The following is a 17,763-nucleotide window of genomic DNA, read 5'->3' on the forward strand; positions in this document are numbered from 1 at the left end:
TCCCTTTTTCCCCTCTCCCCCTCACCTCCCTTTTTCCCCTCTCCCCCTCACCTCCCTTTTTCCTCTCTCCCCCTCACCTCCCTTTTTCCTCTCTCCCCCTCACCTCCCTTTTTCCTCTCTCTTCCTCACCTCCCCTTTTTGCCTCTCTCTTCCTCACCTCCCCTTTTTGCCTCTCTCTTCCTCACCTCCCCTTTTTGCCTCTCTCTCTCACTACCCCCTGCCTTTTTTATTTTCTCTCTCTCCCCCTCCCCTGACTTTTTTCTCCTTCTTCCTCCTGCCCGCCCCTTTTTTGCTTCCTTGCTCCAACCCTTGCCTTTTTTCTCCTGTCGCTCTCTCTTTTGCTCTTCTCCCCCCCTCATTTTGCTTCTCTTCCTCCCCTCCGTTTTCTCTCTCCCTCTCTCTCTCTCTGTCTCTCTTTTTCCTCCCCCCTCCATTTCTTATTTCTCCTATGGCCTCGCTCTGCTACCCACCAGTGCCTGCCAACCCCCTCCCATTGTTGGAGGTGCAGCCCTCTTCCCCTCTCTCTCCCTCTCTCTCTCTGTCTACCCGTCTCTGTCCTCCCCCCTCTCTCTCTCTGTCTCTGTCTTCCTCTCTCTCGCTCTCTTTTTTTCTCTCTCTCTGTCTGTCTCTCTCTCTGTCTCTCTCTCTCTCTGTGTCTCTGTCTTCCTCTCTCTCTCTCTCTCTCTTTTTTTCTCTCTCTCTCTCTTTTTTCTCTCTCTCTCTCTCTGTCTCTCTCTCTCTCTCTGTCTCTCTCTCTCTGTCTCTCTCTCTCTCTCTCTGTCTCTCTCTCTCTCTCTCTCTGTCTCTCACTCTCTCGGTCTCTCTCTCGCTCTGTCGCTCTCTCTCACTGTCTCTCTCACTCTCTCACTCTCTCTCACTCTGTCTCTGACTCACTCTCACTCTCTCACTCTTTCACTCTCTCTCTGTCACTCTCTCTCTGTCACTCTCTCTCTCTCTCTGTCGCTCTCTCTCTGTCGCTCTCTCTCTGTCGCTCTCTCTCTGTCGCTCTCTCTCTGTCGCTCTCTCTCTGTCGCTCTCTCTCTGTCGCTCTCTCTCTGTCGCTCTCTCTCTGTCGCTCTCTCTCTGTCTCTCTCTCGCTCTGTCTCTCTCTCGCTCTGCCTCTCTCTCACTCTGTCTCTCGCTCTCTCATTCTCGCTCTCTCTCTCTGTCGCTCTCTCTCTGTCGCTCTCTCTCTGTCGCTCTCTCTCTGTCGCTCTCTCTCTGTCGCTCTCTCTCTGTCGCTCTCTCTCTGTCGCTCTCTCTCTGTCGCTCTCTCTCTGTCGCTCTCTCTCTGTCGCTCTCTCTCTGTCTCGCTCTCTCTCTGTCGCTCTCTCTCTGTCGCTCTCTCTCTGTCGCTCTCTCTCTGTCGCTCTCTCTCTGTCGCTCTCTCTCTGTCGCACTCTCTCTGTCGCACTCTCTCTGTCGCTCTCTCTCTGTCGCTCTCTCTCCTGTCGCTCTCTCTCTGTCGCTCTCTCTGTCTCGCTCTCTCTCTGTCGCGCTCTCTCTCTGTCTCGCTCTCTCTCTGTCTCGCTCTCTGTTCTCGCTCTCGCTCTGTCCTCTCTCTGTCGCTCTCTCTCTCTGTCGCTCTCTCTCTCTGTCGCTCTCTCTCTCTGTCGCTCTCTCTCTCTGTCGCTCTCTCTCTCTGTCGCTCTCTCTCTCTGTCGCTCTCTCTCTCTGTCGCTCTCTCTCTCTGTCGCTCTCTCCTCTGTCGCTCTCTCTCTGTCGCTCTCTCTGTCGCTCTCTCTCTCTGTCGCTCTCTCTCTCTGTCGCTCTCTCTCTGTCGCTCTCTCTCTGTCGCTCTCTCTCTGTCGCTCTCTCTCTGTCGCTCTCTCTCTGTCGCTCTCTCTCTGTCGCTCTCTCTCTGTCGCTCTCTCTCTGTCGCTCTCTCTCTGTCGCTCTCTCTCTGTCGCTCTCTCTCTGTCGCTCTCTCTCTGTCGCTCTCTCTCTGTCTCTCTCTCGTCTCTCTCTGTCGCTCTCTCTCTCTGTCGCTCTCTCTCTGTCGCTCTCTCTCTGTCGTCTCTCTCTGTCGCTCTCTCTCTGTCGCTCTCTCTCTGTCGCTCTCTCTCTGTCGCTCTCTCTCTGTCTCTCTCTCTCTCTGTCGCTCTCTCTCTCTGTCGCTCTCTCTCTCTGTCGCTCTCTCTCTGTCGCTCTCTCTCTGTCGCTCTCTCTCTGGCTCTCTCTCTGTCTCTATCTCTGTCGCTCTCTCTCTGTCTCTCTCTCTCTGCGCTCTCTCTCTGTCGCTCTCTCTCTGTCGCTCTCTCTCTGTCGCTCTCTCTCTGTCGCTCTCTCTCTGTCGCTCTCTCTCTGTCGCTCTCTCTCTCTCTCTCTCTCTCTCTCTTGCTCTCTCTGTCACTTTCTCTCTCTCTCAGTCCAACGTACCATCTGCTGATGGCCGAATGGAGGAATTGGATTGGTGCCAACATTCTTCCACAACAAACTCCAAAGTTTCTCTTTCACACCTCATTTCTGTTTATGGGATCCTGCTGTGTACAGATTAACCTGTGTCTGCATCACAACAGTGACTTCACTTCAGAACGGTCTTCGTGAAGCCCTTTGTGTTGACCTCAGGACCCGAACTCTGTGTCTTTCTAAACGAGCCGTGTGCAGTATTGTCCGCTGTCGTCTGATATAAAACTCTGCTCCCCTCACAGGGATATGAAAACCGTGTACCTTGGTGATGATAATCCACTGGCACTAATCTTTGACGCAAAAAATCAGGGTGAAGGAGGGGCCTATGAGGCAGAACTGTATGTGTTTGTGCCTCCGGAGGCGGAATACAGTGGGATTGTGCGGAATGAGGTAAGCTTCAGAATGTGTTCGGTGCGCCGATTCACCCCATTCTCAGACCACTGAGATACCTGTCCTGGGAGTGTTTGATGGGGACAGTGTAGAGGGAGATTTACTCTGTATCTAACCCCGTGCTGTACCTGTCCTGGGAGTGTTTGATGGGGACAGTGTAGAGGGAGCTTTACTCTGTATCTAACCCCGTGCTGTACCTGTCCTGGGAGTGTTTGATGGGGACAGTGTAGAGGGAGCTTTACTCTGTATCTAACCCCGTGCTGTACCTGTCCTGGGAGTGTTTGATGGGGACAGTGTAGAGGGAGCTTTACTCTGTATCTAACCCCGTGCTGTACCTGTCCTGGGAGTGTTTGATGGGGACAGTGTAGAGGGAGCTTTACTCTGTATCTAACCCCGTGCTGTACCTGCCCTGGGAGTGTTTGATGGGGACAGTGTAGAGGGAGCTTTACTCTGTATCTAACCCCGTGCTGTACCTGTCCTGGGAGTGTTTGATGGGGACAGTGTAGAGGGAGCTTTACTCTGTATCTAACCCCGTGCTGTACCTGTCCTGGGAGTGTTTGATGGGGACAGTGTAGAGGGAGCTTTACTCTGTATCTAACCCCGTGCTGTACCTGCCCTGGGAGTGTTTGATGGGGACAGTGTAGAGGGAGCTTTACTCTGTATCTAACCCCGTGCTGTACCTGTCCTGGGAGTGTTTGATGGGGACAGTGTAGAGGGAGCTTTACTCTGTATCTAACCCCGTGCTGTACCTGTCCTGGGAGTGTTTGATGGGGACAGTGTAGAGAGAGCTTTACTCTGTATCTAACCCCGTGCTGTACCTGTCCTGGGAGTGTTTGATGGGGACAGTGTAGAGGGAGCTTTACTCTGTATCTAACCCCGTGCTGTACCTGTCCTGAGAGTGTTTGATGGGGACAGTGTAGAGGGAGCTTTACTCTGTATCTAACCCCGTGCTGTACCTGTCCTGGGAGTGTTTGATGGGGACAGTGTAGAGGGAGCTTTACTCTGTATCTAACCCCGTGCTGTACCTGTCCTGAGAGTGTTTGATGGGGACAGTGTAGAGGGAGCTTTACTCTGTATCTAACTCCGTGCTGTACCTGTCCTGGGAGTGTTTGATGGGGACAGTGTAGAGGGAGCTTTACTCTGTATCTAACCCCGTGCTGTACCTGTCCTGGGAGTGTTTGATGGGGACAGTGTAGAGGGAGCTTTACTCTGTATCTAACCCCGTGCTGTACCTGCCCTGGGAGTGTTTGATGGGGACAGTGTAGAGGGAGCTTTACTCTGTATCTAACCCCGTGCTGTACCTGTCCTGGGAGTGTTTGATGGGGACAGTGTAGAGGGAGCTTTACTCTGTATCTAACCCCGTGCTGTACCTGTCCTGGGAGTGTTTGATGGGGACAGTGTAGAGGGAGCTTTACTCTGTATCTAACCCCGTGCTGTACCTGTCCTGGGAGTGTTTGATGGGGACAGTGTAGAGGGAGCTTTACTCTGTATCTAACCCCGTGCTGTACCTGTCCTGGGAGTGTTTGATGGGGACAGTGTACAGGGAGCTTTACTCTGTATCTAACCCCGTGCTGTACCTGTCCTGGGAGTATTTGATGGGGACAGTGTAGAGGGAGCTTTACTCTGTATCTAACCCCGTGCTGTACCTGTCCTGGGAGTGTTTGATGGGGACAGTGTAGAGGGAACTTTACTCTGTATCTAACCCCGTGCTGTACCTGTCCTGGGTGTGTTTGATGGGGACAGTGTAGAGGGAGCTTTACTCTGTATCTAACCCCGTGCTGTACCTGCCCTGGGAGTGTTTTATGGGGACAGTGTAGATGGAGCTTTACTCTGTATCTAACCCCGTGCTGTACCTGTCCTGGGAGTGTTTGATGGGGACAGTGTAGAGGGAGCTTTACTCTGTATCTAACCCCGTGCTGTACCTGTCCTGGGAGTGTTTGATGGGGAGAGTGTAGAGGGAACTTTACTCTGTATCTAACCCTGTCCTGGGAGTGTTTGATGGGGGGCAGTGTAGAGGGAGCTTTACTCTGTATCTAACCCCGTGCTGTACCTGTCCTGGGAGTGTTTGATGGGGACAGTGTAGAGGGAGCTTTACTCAGTATCTAACCCCGTGCTGTACCTGTCCTGGGAGTGTTTGATGGGGACAGTGTAGCGGGAGCGTTACTCTGTTTCTAACCCCGTGCTGTACCTGTGCTGGGAGTGTTTGATGGGGACAGTGTAGAGGGAGCTTTACTCTGTATCAACCCCGTGCTGTACCTGTCCTGGGAGTGTTTGATGGGGACAGTGTAGAGGGAGCTTTACTCTGTATCTAACCCCGTGCTGTACCTGCCCTGGGAGTGTTTGATGGGGACAGTGTAGAGGGAGCTTTACTCTGTATCTAACCCCGTGCTGTACCTGTCCTGGGAATGTTTGATGGGGACAGTGTAGAGGGAGCTTTACTCTGTATCTAACCCCGTGCTGTACCTGTCCTGGGAGTGTTTGATGGGGACAGTGTAGAGGGAGCTTTACTCTGTATGTAACCCCGTGCTGTACCTGTCCTGGGAGTGTTTGATGGGGACAGTGTAGAGGGAGCTTTACTCTGTATGTAACCCCGTGCTGTACCTGTCCTGGGAGTGTTTGATGGGGACAGTGTAGAGGGAGCTTTACTCTGTATCTAACCCCGTGCTGTACCTGTCCTGGGAGTGTTTGATGGGGACAGTGTAGAGGGAGCTTTACTCTGTATCTAACCCCGTGCTGTACCTGTCCTGGGAGTGTTTGATGGGGACAGTGTAGAGGGAGCTTTACTCTGTATCTAACCCCGTGCTGTACCTGTCCTGGGAGTGTTTGAGGGGGACAGTGTAGAGGGAGCTTTACTCTGTATCTAACCCTGTGCTGTACCTGTCCTGGGAGTGTTTGATGGGGATAGTGTAGAGGGAGCTTTACTCTGTATCTAACCCCGTGCTGTACCTGTCCTGGGAGTGTTTGATGGGGACAGTGTAGAGGGAACTTTACTCTGTAACTCACCCCGTGCTGTACCTGTCCTTGGAGTGTTTGATGGGGACAGTACAGAGGGAGCTTTACTCTGTATCTAACCCCGTGCTGTACCTGTCCTGGGAGTGTTTGATGGGGACAGTGTAGAGGGAGCTTTACTCTGTATCTAACCCCGTGCTGTACCTGTCCTGGGAGTGTTTGATGGGGACAGTGTAGAGGGAGCTTTACTCTGTATCTAACCCCGTGCTGTACCTGTCCTGGGAGTGTTTGAGGGGGACAGTGTAGAGGGAGCTTTACTCTGTATCTAACCCCGTGCTGTACCTGTCCTGGGAGTGTTTGAGGGGGACAGTGTAGAGGGAGCTTTACTCTGTATCTAACCCCGTGCTGTACCACTCACTAGCCCAGGTTATCCGTTACTGCTCAAACGGGATGGTGAATGTTTGGAATGCTCCATCGTTGAATAGTTTCCTTGTTGAGATAGACAGATTGTTGATCTCCAAGGGAGGTGGGGCGTATGTGGTGGTGGGGCGGCGGTTTGGGAGGATGCCGTGAGATTGGCAGGAAGGATAATGGAGGAGCCATGATGTCACTGCGTGGCAGAGCAGGCTGGAGGGGCTGTGTCTGTATCCAGCGCGATGCGGATGGACTCTGTGTAACCTTATGGCTGTCTGATTGCAGAGCCTGGCGAAACTGAGCTGTACCTATGAGAACCAAACGGTGGTGTGTGACCTGGGCAACCCAATGAAGCCAGGAACAAACGTAAGTGCGGTAAATGAAATAGTGGGGAGAGTGAAGGGAGGGGATCCCGTACAGAGAGAGGGTGCAGGAAAGTGCATGTGCTGTGGGCGAAGGGGACGAAAGCAGTGACAACAGCGATGTTGTTGCCTTGTCCTGGGCACAGGGTGGCGGGGTCCGCAGGGGGTTTCGCTACCCTCTGAAACGTGCCATCTGGACACGGGGCACTGCGCGCCTCGTTCACGCTGCAGTTTACGGGGCACCTAAAATGTCCGCCGGCTGCTTGCTCTGATGCTGTGAGGTGTGTACAACAGTTCAGGGGTCACCGTTGATGACCTAAAATGTGGGAGGGGATCTCCCTTCATTTTCCCCCTGCTCCCCGACCCCTGATACTCTCTTTCTGCTTCGATCTGTCCTCCCGCACTGTTGAGGTGACAACGCTGACCAGGAAAGAGGCAGACTGTGTGTGGAGTGTGTTTTGCGCCTCCCTGTGTGGTATATTTTCTTTATGTCTGAGCCCAATAGAGCCAGTTTCCAAGTGGGCAATTGGTTTATTTGAATAATATCGCGGCAGTCACAAAATAATAATAATAATCGCTTCTTGTCACAAATTGGCTTCAATGAAATTCCGTGCTTATCCCAGCTCTGGCTTCCTGTAGCGTCTGTTTACTTTGCTCTGAGTCATCACCCAGGCTTAACGAATCGAGCACAGTGAGCATCGATCAGTTTTCAGACTCTCGTAATCGAGCACGGAGCAATCAAACACTGCTTTATTTCTCATGCCTGTTTGTTAACATCCCGTCTTGCGTCAAATGCTTCCCGACAATTCAGTTGGCTTCCTAATCGGTTCCTGTTCTGCTGTGCATGGTAACCCAGCAATTGGAACCATTACAAATAAGGTACGGTTCTGTTACTGGGGCAGTTCCCCAGAGGCCTGGATTAGTAATCCAGAACCTAGGTGCTCCGAATCCCACTGTGGCATTTTGAGAATTTAAATTCAATTTGAAAACTCTGCCACCAGTAAAGGTGACCATGGAAACGGTTGCATTAGAAACCTGATTGGTTCACTAATGTCTTCTTTAATGAGGAAATCTGCCATCCTTTTCTGACCTGGGCCTTGTATGTGACTCCAGTCCCACGCCAGCAGGGTTGACTTTTAACTGCTCTTGCTGGGGCTCAGCTAGTCACTCTGCCCTATCAACCCGCTACCCAGGATTTAAGATGGCCCACCATCAGTTTCTCAGGGAAACCAGGGAGGGGCAGTTAATGGCAGTGTCCTGAGACTGAATTTCAACAAAAATAAATCGGGACGTGAAGATCTCTCTGAGACGCAGACACGGTAGCCCTGATATTTGCCAGGCCGGGATTTCCAAACAGGCAGTGAAGGGGGCAGTCCTGGTCTGGAAGGCCAGCTTTCCCTGAAGGCTGTCTAGTTTTGACGGTGACCCGCAAGCAGTGCTGGGGAGGCACTCCCCTCTTCCACTCTGCCTTCCTTGAGCTGCTGAGGCCCAGGGAACTAGGCCGGTCAGGGTCCAATCTGAGGTGGACAGCCTGATTAAACGAGCGACGGGCCAAGGACCCCTCTCCAATAAAAGCAGAGACTGGGTGGGTTGGGTTTGGGTTTGGGATTTTTTGTTCTTGACCTCTTAACACTTACCTGGCCCAAACTCCCGCTCATTTTTGGAAGCCCAAATTTTTCTTTGGTGTGTGAAAGGAAGATTGATAGTTTGTGAATGATTGATCCAAGCTGATTGGTTGGTTGTTTCCCCTTGGAGACGATACCCTCCTGACCGTATATACCCAGCCCCACTCTTCCTCGCAGGTCTCCTGTACTCCAGACGTACTGGAGATGAGGTGACTGCCTAACTGATCGATTGTGCTTTGCTCCCTTACAGCTCTCCGGAGGCCTCCGATTCACTGTCCACCAGCTGCAAGATGACAAGAAATCCATTGAATTTGAGCTACAGATTCGCAGGTATGTCCACAGGCCACCGACCACCTCCTGACCTGTCGGTTATTATCTCTCTCACAGAAATTATTCAGAAAGTTGAAGCCCCAAAATGAATTTTCGCCCAATGACTCGGCCCTATCCGCTTTGCACTGGGTTTGCGCAAACATTCATACGAATTCGGAGCAGGAGGAGGCCACTCAGTCCCTCGGTCCTGCTACCCCATTCAGTAAGATTGTGTCTGTTCTGATTGTAACCTCAACCCCACATTCCTGCTGACCCCCCGATAACCTTTCACCCCCTTGTTAATCAAGAATCTATCCACCTCTGCCTTAACAATAGTCAAAGATTCTGCTTCCACTGCCTGTTGAGGACGAGAGTTGCAGTGACTGACCCTCTCTGAGAGAAAACATTTCTCCCCATCTCCGTCTTAAATGACGACTCCTTATTTTTAAACAGTGACCCCGAGTTCCAGATTCTTCCACAAGAGGAAACATCCTCTCCACATCCACCCTGTCAATACCCCTCTCAGGGTGTTAAAGGTTCCAATCAAGTCGCCTCTTGCTCTTCGAAACTCCAGCAGATACAAGCCTGACCCCTAGAGGTGCATGTGGTAACCCATTTTACCTCTGACTGCAAATCCAGAGGGAGACATCCACCTCTTGTCAGAGTACCTTTATCTGCAGGAGGTTGCCGATTGTATTTGCTGCTTTGTTAGAGGCCCTACCTTGTCTTGAGGTCAGTGACCGAGGGTATTTTTAGATGGACAGGGTCATTCACCAGGAGGGTGATGCACTGCTCGCTCCCCTCTTTAAGACGTGTGGAGATTGGATGGTACGGCCGAGAGGTGGGCTCCCATCAGCATGTCACTGCAGGCTCATTAGGGTTCTGAGTGGTAGAGGCCCCAGGGCGGGTGACTGTTACTCTTTGCCCTTACGCCCCGCTTGGGCTACAGTCTGTGAGCATGCTCAAGAGGCACGTCCATCACATCCCCGCACCGTGGCTGACGAGCATCGCGAATGGCCATTGACTGGAAAATCTCCACCGTCCCAATGCCACAAATTAGGCCAATGGTGAGCTGTATTGACCGCTGGAAAACAGAAGGCGGTGGGGGGGATGCGGTGTGGGAAAGGGGTTTGCCTTTGTGTGGGGGGGGGGGGGGGGGGAGGTTCACCTTTGGAGCGGGGGGGGGGTTAACGGAGGGGGGGGTGGTGCGAGGTTCACCTTCAAGGGTGAGGAGCGGGTGCAGAAGGTCACTGTCTTGGGAATAGTTCGCTTGAACTAGACTACTTAACTCCTGGTCGCCAATGGGATTCGAGTTGTGTTGCAGTATGGAGCCGTCAGGTCCAGCTATTCTGCCCCCCGGTGATGCCTTGGCTACTTTTTCTGGCCGTTATGTCGAGTCGTCAGGTGACATGTGAAACATTTGTCAAAACGCCGGGATGTGTTTAGCCCCATTACTGCCAATAACATTGCTCAAAGAGGGAGGTGACGTTCCACGGTGTGTCTCCTGTCTGCAACCTTCAAAATGGCTATGCCAGTGGTTCAGGTGAAAGGTCACACATTCACCACCTCGGGGGTCACTCCAATCTTGGCATCCTCCACCTGCACCTGATCTTCACCGAGTCACCACCGTGGCAGGTTTAATTTGCCCCCCTCAGCCACACAGCCGAGACTCGATCATGAAGCATGGCCTTTCTCCAGTGAATATTGTGCGCAGTTTTGATCTCCTTCTCTGAGGAAGGATGTGCTTGCTCTCGAGGGAGGGCAGCGAAGGTTTACCAGACTGATTCCAGGGATGGCGGGACTGTCGTATGAGGGGAGATTGACTAGGTTAGGATTGTTCTCGCTGGAGTTCAGAAGAATGAGGGGGGATCTCGTAGAGACTTATAAAATTCTAACAGGACTAGACAGGGTAGATGCAGGGAAGATGTTACCAATGATGGGTGTGTCCAGAACCAGGGGTCACAGCCTGAGGGTTCTGGGTAAACCATTTCGGACAGAGATAAGGTGACATTTCTTCACACAAAGAGTGGTGAGCCTGTGGAATTCATTACCACAGGAAGTAGTTGATTCTAAAACTTTGAATATATTCAAGAGGCGGCTGGATATAGCAGTTGGGAAGAATGGGATCAAAGGTTATGGGGAGAAAGCAGGATTAGGCTATTGAGTTGGATGATCAGCCATGATTGTGATGAATGGCGGAGCAGGCTCGAAGGGCCAAAAGGCCTCTTGCTCCTATCTTCTATGTATCCTCCGGAGAGATGAGGGAGAAGTATGAAGTGGGGCAGGATATCCTGGACTTGAGGTATTGGCAGTCGAACACTGCACCAAACCTGACGGCATCCATTTTCCCTGTCACCAGTCCACTTCTGTCGATGGCCAAACTGGCTTTGAGGCAGCAGCGTTTAATGGGTTATGGATCAGCTGGTCATTTGACTTACCTTGCTGGCATCCGCTGGTGAAATGAAGTAAAAACCTGCTTTGCGCATTTTATTCTGCTGATTTATCGGCTGTCAAATTGTCAGAAAAATTCAATTGGTTCACCAATGCCCTTCCAGAATAAGGACGGTGCCATTGTTGCCCATTCCGACCCAACACGAGGTGGCAAAGCAGGTTGGTCAGTTATGCAGACAATCGCCAAAGATGGCTGTGCCAGTGGTTCAGGTGAAAGGTCACACATCCACCACCAATCTTGTTTGGGTTGTCCGAATCATTTGAGTCAAAAGGCTGGGCCTCGCTGAGGTGTGTCAGGGGCCTGTGTGGGTTCGCTATGCTCTGCGTGTTCTCATCTTTATTCTCTTCTCTTTTTTTATTCTCCGCAGTAAGAACCAAAATAACTCGAGAAGTGAGATTGCCCCCTACAGGCTGGATGTGGAGGTCTCGGCACAAGTCACCATGCGAGGGTGAGGAATACTCTTCAACTCCCTGGCCTTCCCAAGCTGGAACCTCTTTGACGTTGATTTTGGATGAGGCCTGTCCAGGCGGTGACTGGGTGGGGGGGGGGGGGACTGCTGCCCCCCCGCCCCTCCTTTCTGTCCCTTACCAGCTGCTGCCCTCTCCTGCCACCCCTCCTCTCCCTCCCTCACCTCTCGCCCCCTCCTCTCCCTCGCTCCCTCCTCTCTCTCCCTCTCATAGAATTTACAGTGCAGAAGAAGGCCATTCGGCCCATCGAGTCTGCACCGGCCCTGGGAAAGAGCATTCTACTTAAGCTCACACCTCCCCCCTCTCCCCATAACCCTATAACCCCACCCAACCCTTTTTGGACACTAAGGGACAATTTAGCATGGCCAATCTACCTAACCTGCACATCTTTGGGCACTAAGGGACAATTTAACATGGCCAATCCACCTAACCTGCACATCTTTGGGCACTAAGGGACAATTTAACATGGCCAATCCACCTAACCTGCACATCTTTGGACACTAAGGGACAATTTAGCATGGCCAATCCACCTAACCTGCACATCTTGGACACTAAGGGACAATTTAGCATGGCCAATCCACCTAACCTGCACATCTTTGGACACTAAGGGACAATTTATCATGGCCAATCCACCTAACTTGTACATCTTTGGACTGTGGGAGGAAACCGGAGCACCCGGAGGAAACCCACTCAGACACGGGGAGAACGTGCAGACTCCGCACAGACAGTGACCCAGTCGGGAATCGAATCTGGGACCCTGGCGCTGTGAAACAACTGAGCTAACCGCTGTGCTACCGTGCTGCCCCCTCCCTCTCCTGCCGTGTTTAACTGCTGATTTTGTTTTGATTTGAACAGATCCCCACCAGTGGAGGTTCACTTCCCGATCCCAAACTGGACACCCACAAACAGGCCGCTCAATGAAGAGGATGTTGGGCCATCTGCAAAATATGTGTTTGAGGTTGGTATTCATCCAGCTGAATTGGGTCAGGACAGTTAAGGTGTTTGACGGTCCGAGTGGGTGTTTGAGGTGGATTGCCAGTAAAGCTTTCCAAGTGATATGTGTCTATCTGTGCGGCTCCCACGTTTGGTGTCTCCCACATGGGACGAGGCCCAGGAGCACACTTTTAAACTCGGGCCCTCACATCAGCACTTGAAAAGAATTATACATCAAGGCCACATGTCCAACACAGGCCTGTCAATGTGTCACTCCACCCTGCTCAGTCCCCCATCCCAAAAACAGCCTTCTGGCTTCCTCATAAATTGGCAATTCCTGCAAACTGGTGAAAAAGAAAACTGACCTCAAAGTAGAAATATCAGCAAGGCCATAGAGAGCCATCTTCTGGAACACAGGAGAAATGAAATGAAAATTGCTTATTGTCACGAGTAGGCTTCAATGAAGTTACTGTGAAAAGCCCCTAGTCACCACATTCTGGCGCCTGTTCGGGGAGGCTGGTACGGGAATCGAACCGTGCTGCTGGCCTGCTTGGTCTGCTTTAAAAGCCAGCGATTTAGCCCAGTGAGCTAAATCTCTGCATCTAACCCCGTGCTGTACCTGTGCTGATGGGGACAGTGTAGAGGGGTCTTTCCTCTAACCAGTGGCTGGTTGAAATGCTCGCTGTGTTTTATGCTAAGTATGGTTGTTAGATTGAGCCTGTGTTCAGTCTAATTGAATCCCTCTCTATCTCTGTTTCTTTAGCTTACGAACAGTGGTCCCAGCTCCATCAGTCACTCTGTCCTTCACGTGACGTGTCCAGTTTCGTTTCAGAATGAACGCCTGCTCTATATCACCGAATATCTAACCGTTAGTCCCATCTACAATTGCACAAGCAGCAGCCCCCTCAATCCTCTCCAATTGAAGGTAAGAGACACACTGATGCATCTTTTTTTTTAATAAACAATTTTATTGAGGTAGTTTTTGGCTTTATAAACAGTTACAGACATCATCAGAAAGGAAGCAAAAAAGGCAAAAATGTGCAAACATCCACGTTCTTTCAATACTTCCACCGTAACATATTGCACAAGCCCGCTCCCCTCCCACCGGTACTACCCGCCATATTTTCCCTCCTACTCTACTCTAACCCCCCCCCCCCCCCCTGCTGACGCTCACTCTCCCGCAAAGAAGTCAATAAATGGTTGCCACCTCGGGTGAACCCCTGCACAGAACCCCTCAAGGCGAACTTGATTTTTTCCATCCCCAGGAAACTCGACATGTCCGCAAGCCACCACTCCGTCTTCGGGGGCTTTGAGTCCCTCCACGCCAATAATATTCGTCGCCGGGCTATCAGGGAAGCAAAGGCCAGCACATCGGCCTCTTTCTCCCCCTGGACTCCCGGGTCTTCCGAAACCCCAAATATTGCCACCCCTGGGCTCATCACCACCCTTGTTTTTAGCACCTGGGACATGACCCCCGCAAATCCCTCCCAGTACCCCCTCAGCTCAGGGCATGCCCAAAACATGTGAACGTGGTTCGCTGGTCCTCCCGCGCACCTAGCGCATTTGTCCTCTATCCCGAAAAATTTGCTCATCCGAGCCACCGTCATATGGGCCCGGTGAACGACCTTAAATTGGATCAGCCCGAGCCTAGCACATGTCGCGGTAGAGTTTACCCTACTCAGGGCCTCTGCCCACAGCCCATCCTCCATTTCCCCGCCTAGCTCCTCCTCCCATTTAAGTTTCAGTTCCTCTGTCTGGGACCCTTCCTCCCTCATGAGCACCTTATAAATACCCGAGACTCTACCCTCCCCTTCATCCCTCCTAGAGACTATTCTGTCTAGGATCCCCATTGGCGGGAGGCGTGGGAAAGATGGGACCTGTCTACGAACAAAGTCCCGCAGCTGTAGGTATCTAAAATCATTTCCCCTTACCACCCCAAATTTCTCCTCCAAGCTCCTCAAACTCGCGAAGCTCCCTTCCAGGAACATATCACCCACCCTTCCCGCCCCTGCTCGCCGCCATACTCGGAACCCCCCATCCATACTGCCGGGGGCAAACCGATGGTTGTCGCAGATTGGCGCCCAGACAGACGCCCCCATCTCCCCCACATGCCTCCTCCACTGGCCCCATATCCGCAGGGTCGCCACCACTACCGGGCTGGTGGTGTACTTGGCCGGCGGCAGCGGTAGAGGAGCCGTGACCAGGGCTGCCAAGCTGGAGCCCCTGCACGAAGCCGCCTCCACCCGCTCCCAAATAGACCCCGTACCCACCATCCACTTCCTTATCATAGCGATGTTGGCCGCCCAGTAATAATTGACCAGACTCGGCAAAGCCAGCCCTCCCTCGCTGCGGTTCCTCTCCAACATCGCCTTCTTTACCCGCGGAGACTTTCCCGCCCAGACAAAGCTCATGATCAGCCCGTTAACTCTTTTGAAGAAGGACTGTGGGATAAAGATCGGGAGGCACTGAAAAATAAACAAAAATCGAGGGAGGATTGTCATCTTTACAGTCTGCACCCTCCCTGCCAGTGACAGCGGGAGTGCATCCCATCTCCGAAACTCTCCCTTCATTTGCTCCACCACCCTGGCCAAATTTAACTTATGCAGCCTGCCCCAGTCTCGTGCCACCTGGATTCCCAAATACCGGAAATTTTCCTCAACCAGCCTAAACGGTAGCCCTCTCAATCTGTTCTCCTGGCCCCTTGCCTGGACCACAAACATTTCACTCTTGACCGTATTTAATTTGTATCCTGAGAACTGGCCGAACTCCCTCAGCATTCCCAGTATAGTTCCCATCCCGGCCACTGGGTCCGACACGTACAGGAGCAGGTCGTCTGCATAAAGAGAAACCCTGTGTTCAACCCCGCCCCTCACCATCCCCTTCCAACCCTCTGCGGCTCTCAGCGCCATCGCCAGCGGCTCTATGGCCAGCGCAAACAGCAGCGGGGAGAGCGGGCAGCCCTGCCTGGTCCCTCGGTACAACCTAAAGTACTCCGACACTTCTCTGTTAGTCCTGACGCTGGCCCTCGGGGCCTGATATAATAATTTGATCCAATCCACCAATCCCTCCCCGAACCCAAACCGTCCGAGCACCTCCCATAGATAGTCCCACTCTACCCGGTCAAAGGCCTTCTCGGCGTCCATTGCCACCACTACCTCCACCTCTCTACCCGCCGGGGGCATCATTATCACGTTGAGCAATCTCCTCAGATTGGCCGCCAGCTGCCGACCTTTAACGAACCCAGTTTGATCCTCCCCAATCACCTCCGGTACACAGTCCTCCATTCTCCCCGCCAGTACCTTTGCCAGGAGCTTGGCGTCTACATTAATCAGGGAGATTGGCCTGTAGGACCCGCACACCTCCGGGTCTTTACCCCGCTTCAATATCAGAGATATGGTGGCTTGTGACATTGTCGGCGGCAGGGTCCCTCTGTCCCTTGCCTCATTGAAAACCCTCGCCAAGACCGGGCCCACCAGCTCAGAGAACTTCCTATAAAACTCTACTGGGTATCCATCCGGCCCCGGGGACTTCCCCGACTGCATGGCCTTTAGGCCCCCCAATACCTCCTCTACTCTAATCGGGGCGCCCAGCTCTTCCACTTGCCCCCCCCCCCAACTGTTGGGAATGTTAACCCGTCCAGAAACCTTTTCATCCCCTCCGGTTCTTCCGGCGGCTCCGAAGTATACAGCTTACGATAGAAGTCCCGGAATACCCTATTCAATTCTGCCGGATTCTCCACTTTGCGCCCCCCCTCGTCCCTCACTCTACCTATTTCCCTGGCCGCCTCCCTCCTCCTGAGTTGCTGCGCTAACAGTCTGCTAGCCTTTTCCCCATACTCGTACACCACTCCCCTCGCCTTCCTAAGCTGTTCCACGGCCCTGCTCGTGGATAGTGCCCCCAGTTCCGCCTGTAGCCTCCGCCTTTCCCTGAGTAAAACCTCCCCCGGGGACTCCGCGTGCTCTTCATCTATCCGGCTCATTTCCCTGACCAATCTATCCATCTCTGCCCGGTCTGCCTTGGCTTTGTGGGCCCCAATTGAAATCAGCTCCCCCCGAACTACTGCCTTTAGCGCCTCCCACACGGTCGCCGCTGAGACCTCCCCAGTGTCATTCACCTGCAGGTAATTTTTTATACATTTCCGAAGCCTCTCGCAGATCCCCTCCTCCGACAGCAGTCCCACATCTAGCCTCCATTGCGGGCGTTGATAACTCGCTCCCCCGAACTGCAGGTCCACCCAATGCGGGGCATGGTCTGAAATGGTAATTGCTGAGTATTCCGTTTTCTTTACCTCCCCCCTACAGTCCCTGCTTATTACAAAGAAATCTATCCTGGAATATACTTTATGGACGTGCGAGTAAAACGAGTAGCCCCTTCCTGTTGGCTGTCCCTCTCTCCAGGGGTCCACTGCCCCCATTTGCCCCATAAACCCTTTCAGCTCCCTTGCCATTGCTGAGAGTCTACCCGTTCTGGGACCCGACCGATCCAAAGTCGGGTCAAGGACCATGTTAAAGTCCCCTCCCATTATTAGCTTGCGAGAATCCAAGTCCGGGATCTTCCCCAGCACTCTTTTAATAAAGTCCACGTCATCCCAGTTCGGGGCATATATATTCACCAGCACCACCCTTCTCCCCTCCAATCTGCCCCGTACCATCAGGTATCTGCCCCCCCTGTCTGCGGATATGCCCTCTGCCTCAAATTGCACACGCTTGTTGATCATGATTGCCACCCCTCTGGACTTCGAGTCCGAGTGGAAGACCTGGCTAATCCAGCCCTTCCTTAGCCTGGTCTGGTCTGACACTTTCAGATGTGTCTCCTGCAACATAATTACGTCCGCCCTCAGGGCCCGCAAGTGCGCGAACACCCGCGCCCTCTTAACCGGCCCATTCAGTCCCTTGACGTTCCTGGTGATCAGCCTGGTCGGGGGGCACATCCCACCCCCCCCACCCTGCCGGTCAGCCATAGCCTTTCTCGGGCCGGCCCCTGACCCGTGCGTCGCGCCATTCCTGGCCCGCCCTTTGGCTGCCTCCACCCTCGACCTCCTTTCCAGTGCCTATTTCAAGTCCCTCTCCCGTCAGCAGAACAACCCCCCCCTCCCCTAACCCCATCCCCCGATACCCCCACCCCCGCCATCTACTGGCTGTTACTTCCCCCCCCATCTGACTTCCTTGACTAGCCACTCTGCTAGCCCGGTGACTCAACACTCCGGCGCCTTCCTGTCACACTGATGCATCTTGCTATATCTGCTCTCTCTCTCTCTCTCTCTGGAGGTTTGCCCAGTTCCTGTTTAGTTGTTTAAAAAAATCTGTCTGTGCTGTTGGGTGTTTGACAGCACAGAGTCCCTCTGCAGCCATTGGGCCTTTAGGCTTCTGGGTTCAACAAGGGCCGGCAGGGAGCAGGTTATTGGGGGTCAAAGGTGGCAGAGAGGCCAAGGGTCATATCAGAGTTTGACAGGT

The 17,763-nt window shown here is 52.9% G+C and overlaps 1 protein-coding gene across 1 annotated transcript in view; it reads left to right on the forward strand.

Annotated features, from left to right (window-relative positions):
* The window catches only part of LOC119958086 (integrin alpha-5-like), a 171,056-nt gene that overhangs the window by 130,453 nt on the left and 22,840 nt on the right, over positions 1 to 17,763 (forward strand). The window contains exons 7-12 of the mRNA XM_038786315.1: positions 2,652 to 2,799; positions 6,448 to 6,528; positions 8,400 to 8,479; positions 11,278 to 11,358; positions 12,233 to 12,335; positions 13,074 to 13,235. Of these exons, the coding sequence (XP_038642243.1) occupies positions 2,652 to 2,799; positions 6,448 to 6,528; positions 8,400 to 8,479; positions 11,278 to 11,358; positions 12,233 to 12,335; positions 13,074 to 13,235 (655 nt within the window). The remainder of the gene's footprint in view (positions 1 to 2,651; positions 2,800 to 6,447; positions 6,529 to 8,399; positions 8,480 to 11,277; positions 11,359 to 12,232; positions 12,336 to 13,073; positions 13,236 to 17,763) is intronic.

Source organism: Scyliorhinus canicula, chromosome 28, assembly GCF_902713615.1.
Source record: "Scyliorhinus canicula chromosome 28, sScyCan1.1, whole genome shotgun sequence".
Lineage (NCBI taxonomy): Eukaryota > Metazoa > Chordata > Chondrichthyes > Carcharhiniformes > Scyliorhinidae > Scyliorhinus > Scyliorhinus canicula.